At 36.7% G+C, this 19,829-nt stretch overlaps 1 protein-coding gene across 14 annotated transcripts in view; it reads left to right on the top strand.

Moving 5' to 3' along the window:
* Window positions 1-19,829, top strand: part of LOC105197264 (nuclear receptor coactivator 3) — a 163,471-nt gene that overhangs the window by 88,087 nt on the left and 55,555 nt on the right. For 13 of the 14 annotated variants that reach the window (XM_026133202.2, XM_026133197.2, XM_026133205.2 and 10 more), the window contains 2 exons: window positions 16,058-16,165; window positions 19,168-19,306. In XM_026133202.2, coding sequence (XP_025988987.2) covers window positions 16,058-16,165; window positions 19,168-19,306 — 247 coding nt within the window. Of the gene's footprint in view, window positions 1-7,303; window positions 9,123-16,057; window positions 16,166-19,167; window positions 19,307-19,829 lie in introns of those variants that run through there. The other variant, XM_026133195.2, reaches the window with a different exon arrangement.

Below are 19,829 nucleotides of genomic sequence, written 5' to 3'. Positions count from 1 at the left end.
CCTCGCGATTGATACGCGATATCTCGTCGTGTTTGATCACCGCGAGAACAGGTGTTCCGTGAAAGTGCGAGTGTCACTATTACAGGCGCGCGAATCTTTCATACAGGGTGTCCCAGAAGTGTCGCCATTTTCAATCGGAATACCGATTTTGAGAGGTTTTTAAATTTTTAACGTTTATAACATAAATATTATCAGCGAATTATTATTTTGATTTGCAGGATTTGTAATTGAAATCTATATGAATTATTGTGACATTGACACTAAACCGCAAATAAATCCGATAATAATTATTTTGCAATAACGGGATAATATTAACGAATAGTTAAGGACTATTTAAATTACGTTATTACGTATGAATTTCATAAATCGATAGAAAATTACAAATGCATTTGCGTAAAATTACAAATGAATTTATGAAAGCTAATGCGATAGGTAAATAGCTAAATTAAAATTGAATGCTATACATAATATTCGTAGCGAATCGATACGTCAACGAATGTACCGCAATACACATTTATGCAAAATGCAGTTGAATAAGAGACAAGTGAAATTTTGACTACGTAAAATTTGCAAACGGAAGAACGAGTATAATTGATTTTCCGTTATTAATACCTCATCTTCTATCTTCCAATTACAATTAAATCTAAATACGATCGCTCGACTTCGCGGCTTTATTCGGCTAATATAGAGATCATCGATGCGAGATAAAGATCGGATATACAGGCGCGTTAAACGCGCGACGGCGAAACGAGGCGTGCCGATATTAAACGGCGGAACGTTTTACGACGATGACCAAAGTTAGTTAAGGCCGTTAAACTAGAAAAATAAGCGAACTGTCACGTCTCGCGCAATCGCGAAATTTACACGCGTGTGTATTTTTATTTCGGGCGTGAACTTTAATTCTTGCCGATGGAAAAAACAGAGCGACGCCGAGCGTACTCTGTGCGCCTGGTCGCGTCGCATCGCGTCGTTTCCGTTATCGATATTAATTTCACGTTCGCGGGTGGTTACGTGCGTATTGCACAGTTCGCCGCTGGTCTCTTTCTTCCTTCTCTTTCTCTTTCTTTCTTTCCCTCTTTTGTTCGCATTCTCCTTTCTCTGGAGATTACAGCGACGGCGGACTGCCGCCGCCGTTGCACTCCGCCGAGAGTTCGCCGCTGGAAATACTTAAGTCGCTCAGAGATGCTGGCCACTTGCTATTCATGTCTTTCATTTATTCCGTCGAGACGACGAAATTAAATTTTCCGCGGTTTCTCGTCGGACAAAGTGCGCGCGGAGTACGACATTATTAAAAACAAAACGGCATTCGAGGCATTAGGAGCGCGTACTGGTATTAACCCGCTTTTTTCCGGGCTTTTTCGATACCTACATTCCGCCCTTTACTTACTGGAAATAAGTCGCTTTCCTTAACTATTTGCTTACATATGTTGTCAAGTTAATGATAAAATCCAGCGGATTGTACCCAACGAGTAACAATAAAGTGCTGCAAGCCGCGAGCGAAAAATCTCTTGGAATTAACCTTCGACTACGCTTTTTATGCTAGTCAGTTTATCGATCAGAGGCTTTAACGAAGCTTGCCTTTACCTGCGACGATATATTTTTATACATACTGTAACACACTTAATTTTCTACGATTATCATAAAAATTGTAGGTTGCGAATCGGTGTTAATTTATTGTATTTATTTTTATGAAATATTGCGTGTATATATTTAAAGAATTACAAGGACGATTATGCAAGGATTAAAAATAAATGGTTTTCGATTTCTTGCGAAATCGACTGCAATATAACTTACGTAAAATATTACAATATTAATATCTTTCGAGATAATAAATGTTGACAAAAATACACCCAAGGAAGAAACTTGTGCATTGTTATGCGGTTAAAGAAAGTTCTGGTTGTGCAACGTAAATCTCTTTTTTTAACTGAAAAAATGTATTTCTAAAATCGGAGCAACTAAATTATTTCGTACGTTTCTATCAGTATTTTCTTTGAATTAAAGAATTATTAAACTAAATAAATAATTTATATACTTAAAAAATTTCTAATAGTGCCATTTCTTGAAATTAAAAAATTCAAGTTAAAGATACAATTTCAGCGATTTGAAGATAAACTTTTCTCTGGGTGTAGCATGATGATATTATAATGCTACTCAAAACAATACTAACTTGAATCGTGAGATTTGTATGATATATTGCTGTTTTTACAAGTTTGTGTAATCATCTCCTTTCGACCCACTTTACATACAAATCTTGGATAATGTAATAAAATCGATATCGTTCATTTATCCTCATTTATCTATGTACTGCTCAGCCATTTTCGATTTGCCACGTGTAACACGCTCCAGTTTAAAGGATATACGGGCCACTTATTTTCAAAAATGCCGTCTCGCTCCGCGGAAGAGATATATGCGAGCGGCGATCCTCCACGCAGTCATTTATCACTTTCAATCTTGCGCGCGATCCATTCATCATTTTCATTTTCCGCGCAACGTTTCATTTACATATCTATTATCGCTATCACATGCTTGTCGCGAGACACGTATGTCGGTGAGTCTCTTGATCAATAGCCCGTTTAAACGTAAACATTCCTAATAGCGATCTCGCGTCGACGTCGCGTTTTATCGTCGTTCGAAAAGTCGCGAGGGCCACTTCTCCGGGTTCGCGTCGCGAACGAGTCCACTCTTCAGCTGTAACGTTAAAAAAAAATTATACGATTGGCAAACAGCGGTCTGACAAACCGCTATCATGTTTTCGCCAATTTTATAAGCTCCCTATAATGAAAAATATTTATATTTCCAATTATTCTCTGAATATTTGTAAATAAGAGAGACGCAGAAAGATGCTTTAACATCTTTAGGATTAGTAAAAAAATCTCATCACAAGGTGTCCCTAAAAGTTGTAGAACTTTATCCGATGTATTTCGGAAACAGTTTTAAAAATTATAAAAAGTCGCGCAATACATATTTGATCATCATTTCGGGGGACTTCTTTTGAGGGGATTGCAGAGATTGCCCCCCCCCCCCCTCTTTTTCAAGGGGTGCTCTTTTGAGATCTCAATTCAAATATTTCAAATAATGCACAGCAATATGGAACCCTCTATATTGTAATATATTATTTGAAAGAATATAAAAAAAGAAAATTTTTGATACAAAACAGAGATTGAGACAGTGACCTATTCGGAAGTTATTATAAGGCTAATTTTCAAAAAATCGTTACTGACGGTCGAAAAATTTTGAAAATCCTAAAAAGACTTGAGAAAGTTGAAACATGCCAATTTTTTCAATAATAAAATCTAACATCACGCCGCTAAATAAGAGTTCAAATGTACAAAGACGCAGATGAAGAAATATAGTAGCCAATTCTGTGAAAAAGTAACGTAAACGGTGAAAACCGTGGTCTGTGAGCCCGCTACAAATTTTCAAGCGTTTCACGTTATACGTTTCCAAGCGAATGATAATGTGAGACTACTGCTGTGTTCGGTGGGAGAACAGATGTCATACGAAGGTATTACGAGTGTAGAGCGCCTCTTGTAAATGTTAAGGAAATTATTGGCAAGTGAAGTTTCAATAGTAGTAGGTCCGTAAGACCGACATTACGGTTTAAGGGTTAAATATTCGCGGCGCGGATCCCAGATGAAGATAACACCCCGACACGACGGACGTAGGGATGCAACGAGAGGCGGCCACGGGCAGGTCGGCAAGCAAGCGGGCAGGCAAAAGGCAGGCCAGCCACGGTTCGAACGCGCGCGTTGCGCGCGCGGCGCGGCGGCGCGACGCGACGCGGCGCGCACGTCCGCGTTGCCGTCCGTGATCGCCCTGGCCCACTGACCTATATTACACGCGGGGTACAGGTCCCGCATATACGAGTCTCGACCCACAAGCGATACTCGGTCGCGCCAAGTCTCGGAGCGGGCCACGCCGCGGCCGCGCGTCGGTACCTGCTTTGCCTGCTGCCTGTTTCTGCCTTTTCGTGCGTCAGCGAGACGTCTTCGGTCGTCTTCGGGGCTCCGCGGGAGATTGCGAAAGACGTGCGCGTCCTGGTGCGTGCGTGGCGTGGCGTGGCGTGGCGTAGCGTGCGTGGCGTGCGTGGCGTGCGTGGCGTGCGATAGGGAAAAGGAAATTCGCGCGACGACGAATCAGAAGACGATGACGCTTGTTGGTGTTGCCGTAGCGCGGGAATATGGAGAGTCAAGTACGTTTAGAGCAAACGCTGATCATTCATTTTCATTTACTTAATGTCATTCGGTAAAAAGTTGATCGCGAGTAGAGCGCTCGCGAGAGTGTAGGGAGGATTGCCAAAGCACGTCGAAGTGTGAAGTAACGAATGGAACGCTCGAGGCGTTAATGTAAGACGTTTGACGTACGATGAGTATCCACGTGTGCACGCATTATAGATCTGCGTTTGGCACAACGCGGATATTTTTGTCAGCGCTGCTGCCCCTCTCGCTCGGCGTTAATCTTTGAAAAGTTTTGGAGAAGAATTCTTCTTGAGTGTTCTTTTTTAAAAAAAATCGAAGATAGGCAAAGTCCTCTTTATCGAGTGTGAATTTCAATTTCTGAAAGATCGTTCGCATACACTGAGAAAAAAAATTAATTGAAAGATTGAAATATTTAGTTTGACGACACGTTCAACTAAATATTGAGTTGATCGAGTTAATTCTTGATGAAAAAAAAACTTAATGGTTTACATGAATGACTGTACCTTCTTTTTGCATAACTAAATAATTGTTGAATCAATCTAATGCTTAGCTGAACGTATCGAACTAAATATTTTTTGATAACGTTTTTTTCTCGGTACATAGATTTTTTCTTATGATTTCACTTTTGTAATTGTAGCCCCTCTTGCCCGACGTATTTGTCAAGATAAATCTCGCTCCGACTCGCTCTGTGAATGAATGCGAACATCTCGTTTGCGTGAAACACCCTGTACGAGGGATAAGAGCAGCGGGTATTGCGCGCGTAACTTCCGCGATTGCATCGATTCGGTGCGCGGGACGGGCGAGCGGAAGTGTGTCAAGGACGATTGGAAGCGAAGGAATCGTATAGCTCGGCCGCGCCGTGTTTCACCCGCGTTCGCGCGATTCCTCCGTGATTGGTGAGGTGTAAGGCGTCCGACGAGCCCGAGACTATCGTAGATAGCGTCGAGGATTCACCACTTCGCCGAGTATAAACGTGTTTCCCGTCGCAAGTGGAACGAAGCGCCAGCTAACGCGATACCGCGTTACGTTATCCGACCATCGATGCCTCGAGATTATAGTGTGGATACTTTCCGCTGGATACTCGAGCGTCGATTATCCCTTTCTGCACGGAAAGAACGGGTCTACTGAATTATCTGAAAATTTAGCTAGATACAGATCTGAAAATAATTTTATTGGATCCGTAAAGTAATTATGTAGGACGTTGGAAATTGGTTGCTGATATATTAAAATTTTTTTGCAGCATTTTTATTATTATGCTTGAGCGTCCTACGTAACTATTTTGATGAGCCAACAAAATTATTTTCAGATTTTCATTAAGCTAAATTTTAAATCACTTTAGTAAAACCGTTTGTGTACGATGTATTACGTAAAAAAAAATTTACAGCAAACTATTAATTATTGGTATTGTCATTAACGATGACTCAAATGTTGGATCTAATTTCTCTGTTAATTATTATTTAAAATATGTATAAAATTTTCATTGTTATAAATTTTTATAAGTATTTTAATATAAAAGATATATGGAGTATTAGACAAAAACATAAAAATAGTATTGTGAGATTTGGTAAGGGTGCAACAGAATAGTGAAAAGCAATTGATAATTCTAGAATAGCTCTTAAATATGTTTATAATAATAAACACTAATCTCTATTTTAGCATTTACATTTTTATTTCCAAGAGAAATTTTATGCACAAAGTTTTTTAAGAATATAATGAAGCAAGATTTGTTAACAAGAAGCTATTATTTAAGCTATATATCGATACATATACATGGAAAGAATGATTTTGGTAAAGTAAAAATTTAGCTAGATGTAAATCTGAAAAAAATTTTGTTGGACCATCAAAATAATTATGTAATATTCATTAATACACATTAAATTTAATCTCGGTTTGACTAATTTTTTATCTTTTTTTAGTTCTAAGAATTAGGAAAAAATAAATTAAATTGAGATTGTAATTAATCCATATTGATAGAAATTGACACGAGACATACAAACATGATGAGCATGGCTGCAAAATGTTTTGACATTCTAACAATTAATTTGACTGTTCTATACACAATTATTTTGATAACTCAACAAAATTATTTTCCGAGATCCAGTTAAATTTTTAGACACTTGGACAAGACTTCTTTCCGTATAGTAAACTTATAGAAGTTTATTAATCGATAATTACAGATATAATGTCTTTGTTTTCGAATTTATAAGTGTGAAGAATTTCTTTATCATCTCTTTCATTTATAAATCGTACATTTATAAATCGTAGAAAGAAACAGTGTCAAACATTAGTCTCAAATTAAAATCAATAACTAAGTAACTTATTAATAACAATAATTATTATAATTAAATATAACACCTATTTAATTATTTAATTAAATATAACCTATTTAATTATTTAATTAAATATAATCTATTTAACAATCATTGCTTTATACATAAGCAAGAAATTATATTTTGCTTATATATGAAATAATGATAATCTTGCTTGATATATAATCTAAGTTTTTTAAAGAATTTAATAATTTTAAATTTGAGCGCAAAATATATTTTTATTTCGATATTATAACAGTCACTTAAAGAGCACATGATCATTTCGATAATTAAAAAATTCTAATTCTCTGGTTTAAGATTAATCGTTACCTAATAGTTTTTTTATTTTAACACATGAAAATCATTGTTGAAAAATGAGAGTATACTTTTCTATGAAACTAGACGAAATTGATACATGTAAGCAAATTATATGCAATATACAATCTCATCTCAGCATTCTTTAAAATAAAAATTCTCAAAACAAAAAAATGTTCCTTTTTCTCCGAAGAACAATTTAAAGAAAATTCGGTAGCTCTCACTCATCGATCCGTCGTCGAAGAATGCCGTGCTTACATCATTCCAGATAATATTAAAATTTCAGGTTTCTCTCGCCGGGCATCACACCGCGCGCCGGTTCGCGGACGCTGAGAGTCAGCCGATCACTTGTGCTCGTACGGCGCGCGGCGCGGCGCGGCGGCGCGGCGGCGCGATACGTCGCGCCGTGTCGCGAAAAGCGCCGACGCAACGCGGCGCGCGCCTCCGTCTATGCGTGTTCGGCAGTGTCTGTCCGGTGTCTTCGGCACGCGCGTGCTGAATCCGCGTCAGTCGATGCGCGCTCTCTCGGCCTCGGCGGCGAACGCCGCGTGAATTTCTTCTATCCACGACGACGATTCGATTAAAGCGAGCTCAGTTAGATCGCGTTGCGAAACGAATCCTAGCTTCGATGATCCGCGGGAAGCTGTCGAGGCACACGAGATATGAAACTATAAAGCAAAAATGGCCTCTCTCGCGCGGAAAATACGAAACGAAGTTCGCGCGATCGAAGTTCGTAAGTGAAGCACATGTGTGATGAGACAACGTACGTGTGGTACGAGCGAAGCTAACTCGTGAATTTAAATAAAGAAGAGCGATACAAGAGAGTGTGACGCTCGATGCGAGTAAGATCGAAAAATCACCGGCGCCAACTAGGTTAAGCAAAAATTTCGCCACATCCACCGTATGTCGATTCCAAGCAGCCGTTGTTCCAGTGTGTCTGCGTGTGCGTAACGGCCCGGCATACGCACACACACGCACACACACGCACACATCAGCCAGCCTTCGCTACCACACATGTGCGCGCCGCTCGTTTAGCGGTCAACATAGACGCAACGGAGGAAGGAGAAGAAGAGAAGAGAGGTGGTCTATCGTCGGTACAGCGCAGACCAGCGTGGAGTGGGAAGAACGGAAAGAGTGGAGGCTCATAGACGCACTGTGAGAGGAGGAAAAAGGAGGAGAGACGGCGAGAGCCGGCGACGAGGGGGGAAAGAGGCGCTCCTTCCCCTCCCCCGTGACAACTGGGTGACGGCTGCGTGGATATACGCCGCCGCTCGTGATGCAAGGTGCTTTCCTATGCGATAAGTGGTGACGTCGGCAGAAGCGCGAGAGCATTTCGCGACGACGACGACGGCAACGACAACTTGCGCTACTGCGAGCGAGGCGCGCGCGGGCGCGCGCGTTTTCCCTCTCGCAGAGGAGGAAGAGTTGTAGCCGGATCGAGCGCCGGCTAGAGCGCGTGTCTGCGAAGCGAGTAGTGATCCGAGCGAGTTCAGAGAATCAGACGGATGGGCTAGAAGGAAGGACGTTCGCGAGATAACGCGATGATAACGCGCGACATCTGGCTATGGTCCAGATCTTTAAGACGACTCGGCGATTTCTCAGCGATCTGGATCGGTCAGTGAGTTAAAAATTTCGGAGTGACTCGAATTCTCAACTAGTGCAGTGCTTCGCCGGTGATCTTGATTTTCCAATAGATCTTTGAGATGCCGTCGAAATAAATTTAAAGGTAGAAAAGTGATAAAAAGTTTATCGGATGAAGAGTTTGGTACTTGGAAAAAATCTTAGATTAACATTTGGATAATAATAATAATAATAATATAATTGATCACGAATCGTCGAGATAATATGCTGAATTGTCTGTCGCGGGGGATTCGCGAATGCAAGGTGCCGAGTGGTTCAAGCGAGGTTCCCTCAAACACAGAAGTTGGTTGCAGAAGTTGATGAAAATTTTCAGCGAGCATCAACGCGAGAGTGTTCTTATTGGTCGAATTGCTGACAAGAAATTTCGAATGAGTTTCGCTTCGAGGAGTTCGCGCCGGCGAATGTTGATTCCATGGTCAGATTACGATCCTCGCGCAGGAAATTACGAATCCCCAAGGCAGCTATGGGATCGATCGTCGAAAAACATCGTGGCGAAGAGTCATCGAAACTGAACGTTCCGTGGGATCGGAGTACGTCTTTGGCGCTGAAGAAACGTTCGCGCGATCGCGACGACGTGTCGGGGGTGTCTCTGCGAGTGTATAGAAGCGCGTGAAAAGGGGGAGAGAAATCCTTCGATGATGGAGGAACGGAAGACGCGGTAAGCTCTCTCTCTCTCTCTCTCTCTCTCTTTGTCCAAGTGATCGCATTTTTCAATCGCGAAAGCCGCAACGTCTCGACACTTTAAGCCACCGCGCGTCGCGTCGGCGCGACGTAAAACTGCGAGAGGTATCAATATTCTCATAAGTACGAATCAAACTTACAAAGGAACGTGAAGTATAAAGCGGAGGTGTCAATATTTTTCATAAGTGTAGTTCCAAGTTGAGCTTACAATGCCAACGCGATACGAATTGCAGGATCCAGCAAAGGAAATTTATTCCTTATGTTTATGTAACGTTTTCTTATCGAGCGGCGGCAGACGTTATCGGTCTGTCGGTGTTTTAATTTGGAGAAAGTTCTCTCATTAAATTACCACGGTATTGCAACTCTTCGCGAAATTATTACAATGCGGAATGTACCTACGTTTTTTTTTGGAATTATCTAATATTATAATTAACCAGCATCGATTTTCTTCGTATTTTCCGCTTACGTTACTTATCGTTCTCCCAAACAGATTATTTGCCATCCACTTAGCACTTTTCGTCTCGTCAGTCGTTTTTTACGACAGCCACTTGTACGGCTAAAGATTGTCGGTTTAGTCAGCAATTTTCTCGATCGATGCCTTTCGTTGTGTTTTTTTTTTATCTCTTTTTGGTTTCGCATCACGAAACGTACTTGCGGCGTTGACGTCGACGTAGAACCGGCTCCTTCGAAAATGTCCGATTATTCTATCGAGGCGGTTCAAGGCCGAATTTTCGATCAATCGCTGCTGCCCGTCCCGAATGTTGCGTTATTACACGTTTATCGCTTTAAGAGCCTGTGCAATACAACACGCGACTGTTGCACTCGAACTCCCTTCTGAGGAATGCAACCAACTGATTTTTCTCAATAAGAATATTTTTGTAATACACGTGCTCTTTCTAATCTTTTGCGTGATAAAAATACGAGAACAATTTTTATTAATCGCGAATTTATTGAGGATACACGGATTTCCAAGATTGTAATTTTTTGGAACGATATGTAGGGGAAAAGTTGCTGAACGCGTACTGCTCACTTAAAGAGTATCTATTCAATATTTTACACTTTTACTCCAAAGCAACATTTAGTGGCAAAAATAAAAAGTAAATAAGAAATAAGTAACACACACACACACACACACACACACACACACACACACACACACACACACACACACACACACACAAATTTAACAAGCTTCATTTTGTTTCGTGCATGCTTTCAGCATTAAAAAAAATCAGGTACATCTGATGTACATTTTTCATCATCTCATAACTGATAATAATTTTTTAATTGATTTTATTATTGAAAGGTTTAACATATTTTTTATTGAGCAATTAACGCATTTTATCGATTCTTTTTTTGCATTCTGTTTCGACATTCCGCTCGTTGCTTCTCGTCACTGCAATCGCTACTGTAATGTGCAACAGATTTTTGTACTTTAAAATCCCTTTTACGTACATTTCTTAAACAAGGTCATTGACATGGATAGCGCCTGAAATAGATGCGACCATACACATTTTATTTTGCGTGTTTCGGCGAGAACTGCATCGTCGCGTGTTTGGCAGTCAATGAGTATGTATTTTTAACTGGTGAAAATCGGCGGCAGAGAAATAAAGCCGCGCGCGATCACTTGCCTGCATAAAATTGCCAATGATAATGGATAAACCCGTTATTACTCGTCCTAGAGGCTAAAAATCGCCGGCATTTCCGTGATTGATTAAATTTTCATCTTCCAAATAATGCTTATATTGACGTTACATCGCCAATGTGCGACGCGGCCATATAATGTCACTTTATACCACGTAATTTACTTCAATCGGACATTCACGTCGCATCGGCTTCATTAATTTACGTGAAGTGTCTTTGCGATCGTTAATCTTTCGACACTCAATACATTTCTCGCTTTATCGAACTGTTATTAAAGAATGGCACGTTATGCTCGCTTCAAACGCGCTATTTTCGCGCATAAATCATCGCATAATCTTGTTGTGATCGATCATTAATAGACGCTTCGTTAATTCAGACGACGTGTAACAACTCGCTGAACGACTGTTTGTTCGATACGGTAGAAACGATACTCGCTTCCGAGCGTATGTTCTAAAGATAGTGAAATTATTTCCGCTATGCTAACGAGACGCTATGCCGCAATCGAATTTTTATGACAAGTACGCTTAATCAATTCGCAATCATTTTTTGTTTTTTTTACGCACTGCTGTTTCCGTAAAACGGAACAAACGTAGCGGATATGAACAAAACTATCCGTTCCGTCGATCTAATTTGATCTTTATTTTTTTTTGTTTGCGATCCGACGGTGCAATATATGTTTTGTCATAAATTTGGGTCAAGGTAATTAGAACAAGAATGTTATCTTAAGTTTATACTCTTAAGATATATTAATGCTATCTTGCTTTCGTCATTCATCACGCGGTTCATCGTAAGTGAAATGTAAGACAGGAAAGCCTTCACTGCAAGAATTTGTATTTAAGCTGCTTACAATATTACGACACTGTCGAAAGTTCAGTATTCATCGATTAAATTAATAAATTTATTTTTGTATACTAATTCTTAATGTTAATTTGATGATCAACAAATGATTTGAACTCACTACGTTAAATTGAGTAATAAATTAATTTTTAATAATTTTGCACATATCTGCTGCTAATTTTTCTACCATTCATTAAACATTTCTATTGAATTATTAATAATTGCGAACATTTTGAACGATTGATCTTTTATAAATCTGCGCGTAAAAATTGTTAAAATTAATTCCCGATAAATTCCTTATAAATTCCTGATAAATTCAAGAAGCCAAAGTTTGCTTTGGCAATTAATGAAGACTAGTGTTTTATTACTTGAATTGCTTAATTACATTAAGCATAATGACTCATTTGAATAACAGTATTGATTCTTATTATTCCGACCTGCCACGTAAAATTTTGCAAAGGGCTTCTCGGTCGTTAGTTTGCAGGAAATGTTTTGTTGACAAAAATATCGACGATAGTTTTTAAATGATTTCGTTGCCAGGATTACAAATCGATAAGAAGCCGTCATTAAAAGTTAATGCAACAATTTGCATAATTGAAAGAAAAGCGTATACCGATATCAAATTCGTCGAGATGACATTTACAAGTGCGCACGTGCGATTTCACAGTCTTGAAACGCATACAGACGGATCCTCGTATCGGTCGTTGCTTACCGGCTAATGAGGTTTAAATTGCAGTATTTTATGCGCGGACATTTACGATTCCCCATTCGATTTTTTGCTGCATCATGCCGAAATCTGAAACCGATTATAGAGTGACGTAAGAATCGTCTGATACAAGTTACCGTCGATTTTTCGAATTTAACAGCTACCGATCGTGCTGTAGAGGATTTGAATAATCTCGTGGGTATTTCGCCAATAATGCAATTCGACATCAATATTTATATACATTCCAGGTATACAAAATTACTTCTATATTCTTCGTGTACAAACTCTCTCCTAGGAATTACATGCTTTTGTCTTTCGCAACTTCAGCTTTTATATTTTTCAATATTCACGTTCTTTGTTACAGTTTAATTTTTTTTTTTTTTTTTTTTTTTAGTATTTACATATTTTATTTGTATCTGAAGTTGCTAAAGGGCGCCGATCATCTCGAAAGAGCGACATATGATATTAAAAAAAATAAATCTTACACTCGCAACGTAAGTTGCTGGGTTATATAAGACTTATACATTTAAAGAAACAAAATTCAGAAATTTCACATTTCTTGATATAAGCAAATTTTTTTGTTTTCGATAAAATTTAATTGTTACTTTATATCACTCTTCAAAAGATTTCACCTGATTTATTTATGCAAAACAGAAGCTTTAAGTTTGATCATACTGATTCTTATTAATTTTTTAGTGCGATACGTAACAATTTTGCAAAAGAACTCTTCAGTCGATAATACAATACAATGCATTCATATTAAAGAAGTGGAGCGCAAAGAAATATACTTGACCTATATGTAATAATGCTACATGCATTTATCTTTATCTTCCACTTTTAAAATGAAACAAGCACACAGACGCACACATACGCGCACACGTACGTTTCAAGAAAGAGAGAAAGAGAAAGGAACGGAAGAGATCGTGAAAGAAAAAAAGTGTACGAAGTGTATTTAGAAAGAACGTTCTCATTGTTAGCGGGATTCAAACGTGATAAAAAAAGTGTTTGCGCGCGCGAGCTAACCAGAAAAGTGATGCAACGCGTCTAATTTACGATGCAGTAACCCATGCACTTTACAACTCGTTAATTGCGTTATCGGCATACCGATAAATTAACGGCTACGAGAGAGTCGCGGACGTAACGCATTTATCAAAGCGCCCGTGTTCCATCCCGCCGAACGTGGTCACTCGTATTGTATAGTGGATCCTATTATCGCTCGTTGATCACGAATAAAAATCGCGTCATTCGTTCTTCAATTTTCAGAAACTATACAATTGCGATTTTTTGTGCGTCATAAAATTCGCAAACACTATTATGCGGTTATATAAAAACGAATAAACAAGTAATTTTGTGCGTTAAGCTATTATCTCAGTCAGGAGTCTTGATGAGATAAATTGTTTGATTGATTCTCTTGTTGGATGTGCAGGTATCTTATATTTGCTATATGTATATGTTTTGATATACTAGATAATGGAGGAGAAGAGAGCATTATGGTGAACATTATGGTTACCTCCATTATTTCCGTCATTAAGTGACGAATTCTAACAATTACGGAATTATTTATTTAGTAACTTGCCGTTTTTCTTTCACGTCCTATAAGTAATAAATATTTCGTTACTTTGAGTCTCGAATCTGTTAAACAACACTTTGACAAATATAATCGTTAAAGTTTCAATGTAAATATATTGATTATAAACAAAGTTATACAATAAAATAAAAATGGGTGCTATATTATCTCTTCTTCTCTAAGTAATAAAGAGAAATTTATATTTTAATGACGAAATCAAACCAACCACACGATATCGAAAATTTTAAAGTTTTGAAAGAGCGCGTATAATACGAATAACAAGCTGTTCTGTACTGTGGTGACATGATTGACTTTTAAAACATAAAAGTTTGAGATAAGATTGTCAACATGTTTAATAAAAATTAACTTGCGTCATATTCAAAGTTTTTGCTGCGGAAAAATTTGCTTTAAATTTATTAATCCAGCAGCCAAAATTTATAATTGACCTTTAATGACAAATTATTCAATTTGTAAGTAATATCTAATTGCGTACAATCTTTGTTTAAAGAGAATGAATCTCAGATTCTGGGTTAACACGTGAATTACAAATAGAGATCTTTGATAAGGTTGATAATTTCGGGACAGCTTCTATCGTTGTGTAGTACTCATTATTGTGCGCGCAATTATCTATTATCTTTAGGCACTTTGTTAGCGATCGATTCTCCGGTTTATTATAACGCTGCCCCGGCCGTGTGTCGCCATAAAGGAATTTTATTGATTCGGGGGAAACGAACCGAAAAGGCATGCACAAAGGGCGAAGGGAGGCTCGCGCCGTCCGTCGCTTGCGCTATGATAAACTGCGGCGGCCGCAGCGAGTGTGAGGAAAAAAAGACGATCTCAAGGAATCGCACGCTGCATTACGCCGCCGGGAGTAGTCCAAGGCATTATTTCGAGTCGCTCTTGTGCGCTCCGCGTATTTATAGCGACCTCGGTAAATCCAATTTCGATAAAGGAAGAGAGAATAATTGCGGGAAGCCGTGCGAAAGGGGGCTCAAATAACGCGGAGGTCCAGAAGGCGCGCCAGAAGAACCGTTAAGCTCGATATTAAGCTGAAGTTTTAATATCGAGTGAATTAAGACTGCGCTTTAGACGTCCCATGAGATTTTAACCGTCTGCTTTATTTCCCTGTCTCTTTTTCTGAGAAACTATTACATTACATCGTTACACCGTTTTATCCTACGTATTGTATTAAATATAGTGTTAGCTCTTTTGAACTAAAATATGTTCTGCGAAAGATCGAAAGATTAAAATATACTTTTTCTCAGATATCTCTTAAGAATTTCCGACTTATATGCTTTTAGAAACGCGACGTTCGACCGACGAAACTGAAATGTCTGCCAGCGCCGATAAATTCAATTATTAAATTGCAAAATTTAATTGTTCCATTTTTCGACGTGTTTCGTCGATAGTGTGGGCGTATATGAGTACTCGAATTGATTTTCTTTCAACAATGTCGGACCATTTCGCACATATACGTATACATATGTAAAAACCTTATTATGGATTCCGAGTTTGTTAAGAATGATTTATCTCCGTCTTGAGCTTTTATCGATTTCGAGGTAAACGAGTTGCGTGAATGTGAATAAGAAGAAATGTCAGCGGTGACGTATACACGTGCGTATATACTCGAAGAAATTATACACCGCACAGAAGGGAGAGGGAGGGGAAAGGAGGAGGGGCGAGGTAGGAGTGGAGGAATCGCACGTGCGACTTTCGTCCACGTGCAGCAAATCAGTCGGGCACGAGCTTGATTATTCGAAGACGAGTCATCTTCGCAGAAAGATGAAATTTTCCGAGACGTATCTTCGACAAAGGATAGGGTACGGGGTCTGGTGACACTTGACATTGATATATATTTTTTTCTCTTTGACGCTGATTATCGTGACGTTACTGTGCGAAAGGCGATATTAATTTTGTTTTAATTCCTTCGAGACTTTTATTCACCTTTGTGTTATTTTTTTGCGGGCATTTTGACAATTCAAATTTTACAGCTCTTTAATTATTGATTTGAAAAAAATCACTTGATTTTTACGGATAAAGAAACGTTTCTTAGAATTTTATTTCAATAATATTGATTCCCTGTTGCATTTAAGGACTTTTATTTTTCGTACTCCTTATGAAGTACTTCTCTCTAATTGTGAATGCGCTTTTGTTACAGACCTGGCCCGTGTGAATTGCAAGACCCGTTGTGGGTCAAAATGAGTGCGATTACTGGCGGCATTACCAAGAAAAGAAAGAAATCAGATGCGAAGCCTCAATCGCAGGTGTGAGTATCAATCTCCTGTTTTTTATTCTTTCTCGCGATGCAAGCTCGAATCTGCAATCTGGATGGTACAATGAGAGAAAAAAAATACCTGCATTTCACACTGCATATTTGGTAACCAAAGTGACTATCAGTGATTAAAGACGATTTTATATTAGCATTTAATTTATCAGAAATATTATTATAGAAAAAAAAATGAGAGTTACTTTGGATATGTACGACAAAAATATGCAGCGTCAAATTATTTTTTATTATAAATACGATACTTTTATATTTCTACGTTATTGGTTTATTATATATAACTCGTTCTTTTATATTATGTAATTCGATTTACGTATGTAATTATTAATTTTAACATTTATAATTGCGATGGTTATTGTATTTCAACGAAATAATGAAAACATGTATTAAAACTCGGATTTTGCAAATAGTTATTTTAATTAATTTACAAATAAATTATTTTTTAATCTCTGTTAATGGAAAAGAAATTAATAGTTAGATGTATTTAATTTTATTTTTTAAACGAATGTTTAATGTCACGTTTTTAGCTGACTCGAAAAGTTCATCGAAATAGAAATATTTTTTTATTGTAAGAATTACGAAAATGTAATTTATTGTTAGTCTAATTTTAACATACTTTTAGATCAATTTATTGTGTCAACAACTTGTGCAATAATATTACGAAATAATTTGGAAGTAGGGAAGAAATGGAAGATAAGACAAGAAAGTAGAGAGGCAAGAGAAACTTAAATTGCTTTGAACCCTGACGAAGTACGAAATGTGATAATTTTGGATCCTCAAATTATTTATGTTTAATAAACCTTGGATTAATTTCTTGTTAATTTTTTTTTAATGGCTGGATGTCCAAAATATTAAATAGGGCGTGTGATTTTGAAGTTTGGGAATTCATTTTAAGGCTCGACGATGCGTATGTACACGCCGTAAACCGTTGCCGTCCAATTTGCTAAAGAGCTTATCGTTCCGATCGAATTATTAATGGTAAATACAAATAATGCATGTTTTGAGTATTTGCTATTAATTGAACAGACTTTAACGTCAAAATAATGTTTGGTCAATGTCGCGTACGAATAAAATTTAATTAAATTGTATAAATTTCATCTTTATTTGTGTGTTTACACACGATATGGAAAATTTAGCTATTGTTTCTGTAACAATTGTATATTAGCGTTATTAATGAGTTATTGTAATTATTTAATTTTATGTTTGTATCAATAATCAAATATTGATGATTATTGCATCTTTTTTTATTCATGAAAATTAATTGATTAATAGAAAACGGTATTGAAACATTTGCATACAATAGTATATTTAAATCTTAATTTGCGTTTTTTTATACGATGTTATTCATATAAGAATGTAAAAAAAATTGTGAGGTCTGATACATTTAAATTTTATTTCAATATAAAAAATGATACTTGGTGTAAGTACTAAGAATAAGAAAAGAATAAGGTTTTAAGAAAAAAAATTATTTTTCCAAGTAATATATTATTACGAACAAAAAAAATTAATATAAAGCAGCAGAAAACAACCTGTATAAAATTAATACTCAATGTTAATACTCCATTTTTAGAATTTTATTACAATTGTTGGAGTTTTACCTCTTTCTCGAAGAAGTTTAAAGCTTCTTATAAAAAAAAAATATTTTTTTATGTTACGAGTTATTGGTAACGTTTCATATTTGTAACGTAGAAAAAACGTGAATTTGCTTATATCGCTCTCGATTTTAATGCTGCGGCTGAATTTTGTTCGTTTTTTATATAGCAAGATAGCAACTGGCAAGACAGTATTAAAATTGCAGAGTGGTATTATAACAAAGCGAGAGTCACTGGACCGACGTCACGCAAGGTCAACTAAACGTTTCAATGGGATGAAAAGAATTGGTTCAGCATTTAAAGAAATTTTTTTTTATAAAATTGCGAAATCTTTTTTTACTTATTAATGCTCTACGGCATTTTGTTACGTGCGCGGCGCATATAGAATTTTCAGAATAAAATTTTTAGATCTGCAATTTTAATAACTGATTCTTTGACCAATTAGGATTGATAACTTTCCGAATAAAACGTGAGTTATAGTTAATTAACTAAATTTTTTAAATTAAAAAAAAATTGAGTCTCGCTTTTAGTGAATTTTTTAAAATTCGAAGTATGAATATTGGGACGCGTTCAGAATTTAAAAGATTACAGCAATCATCTTCCAAATTTTTTAGAGAAGTAGTTGAAATTAGCATTCTGTTATTAAAAAGCTGTGCGAAAGCGTAAAACGCGAGTACGGCGAACTGTGTCAGAACAAATTTACGAGTCGATACAGTTATACAGAAGAACATGATACTTTTCTTATCACGAACGCCAACGTTCTTCGACGCGATAAAACTAGGAGGAAATTGCAGTCACAGAAGTAATGGCGATGCTTTCTGACGCTTGTTGTTTTTACTATAATTACTAAATATAACGATTTTTATTTTAAAACTTATTAATTAGAAAACTTACTAGAAAGACATAACTACTAAAGAAACATTATAAAATAATAACAAAGAAAGATTGATCCTTTTTCTTTCTGCATTTTTTGAAAACAAATATTTTAGACAACTTTTTGACATTTTTATAGGTATAGATATTAACAAAAATTTTATCATTTTAAATTCTGAATATTTGATTGTTTATAATATATCGGCTACATATAATAAAAAATTATTTTAATGTGTTTTTTAAAGTTATACATTGAAACGCAAATTTTTTTATTTAAATATTTTTGTTTAACTTAGTAACTTAATTCAATTTTTCAGTAACTTAAATCTGTTATCTTTAGTAACTTTAATTCTATCTGTTATCTCTAGCAATTCAATTATTTATAATATACGTATACTTTTAATAATTTTTAATTAATTTTGTCATTTGGTATTGAGGCCAGTATCATTTCAGAGCTAAATTTAAAGCAATCCTCTTAGAATAGAAAGTACATTAATTTTAAATTTTTATTATTTACAGTAATAAGTGCCTTAATGAAAAAAGACGACGGACCCATGAGAACTTGTATGTCGATGATCTTACCGAGCTGATTTCCTCCACGGACATGAGCTCTGGCAAGACTGACAAATGCCAGATCCTTCAGACAACCATCGAGCAGGTAAGAAGACAGATTTCTCTTGCTTTCTTTGCGAATATGATTGATAATAGTGTCATTGGATAACATACCATCGATATTTATCGTTAGTATCGTCTTTAATTTCTCCGAAATAGCATGTCATATCAGCTTGAGTGACAAGATTAGATCAGGAGCCATAGAATTATATAGATTACGATATTTAAACATTAGTAAATACTCCAAAATAGATAGATGTTACACAGTAGATATACTAGAGGACTTTGGCCGGTATTCATAGTTGATTCTTATATTTAAGATTGTTGTAAGTATCATCTTAAGATGTCATCAACCAATCAGAGAGCCGTATTAGCATCTTAAGATGTTACTTATGACGATCTTGAAATAAGAATCGACTATGAATACCCGGCCTTTATGATAGTGGTTATCAATCTAATGATATAAGAAATTTTTTCATATCGCATTAATATAATTTAATTTCTTAGATAATTTTAATAAAAGTTTATATTTTTTCCAAGCGATCGCAGATATAAAAATTTTAACGATA

The sequence above is a fragment of the Solenopsis invicta genome, chromosome 3, assembly GCF_016802725.1.
Source record: "Solenopsis invicta isolate M01_SB chromosome 3, UNIL_Sinv_3.0, whole genome shotgun sequence".
Lineage (NCBI taxonomy): Eukaryota > Metazoa > Arthropoda > Insecta > Hymenoptera > Formicidae > Solenopsis > Solenopsis invicta.
This window is presented reverse-complemented; position numbering and strand designations above follow the sequence as displayed.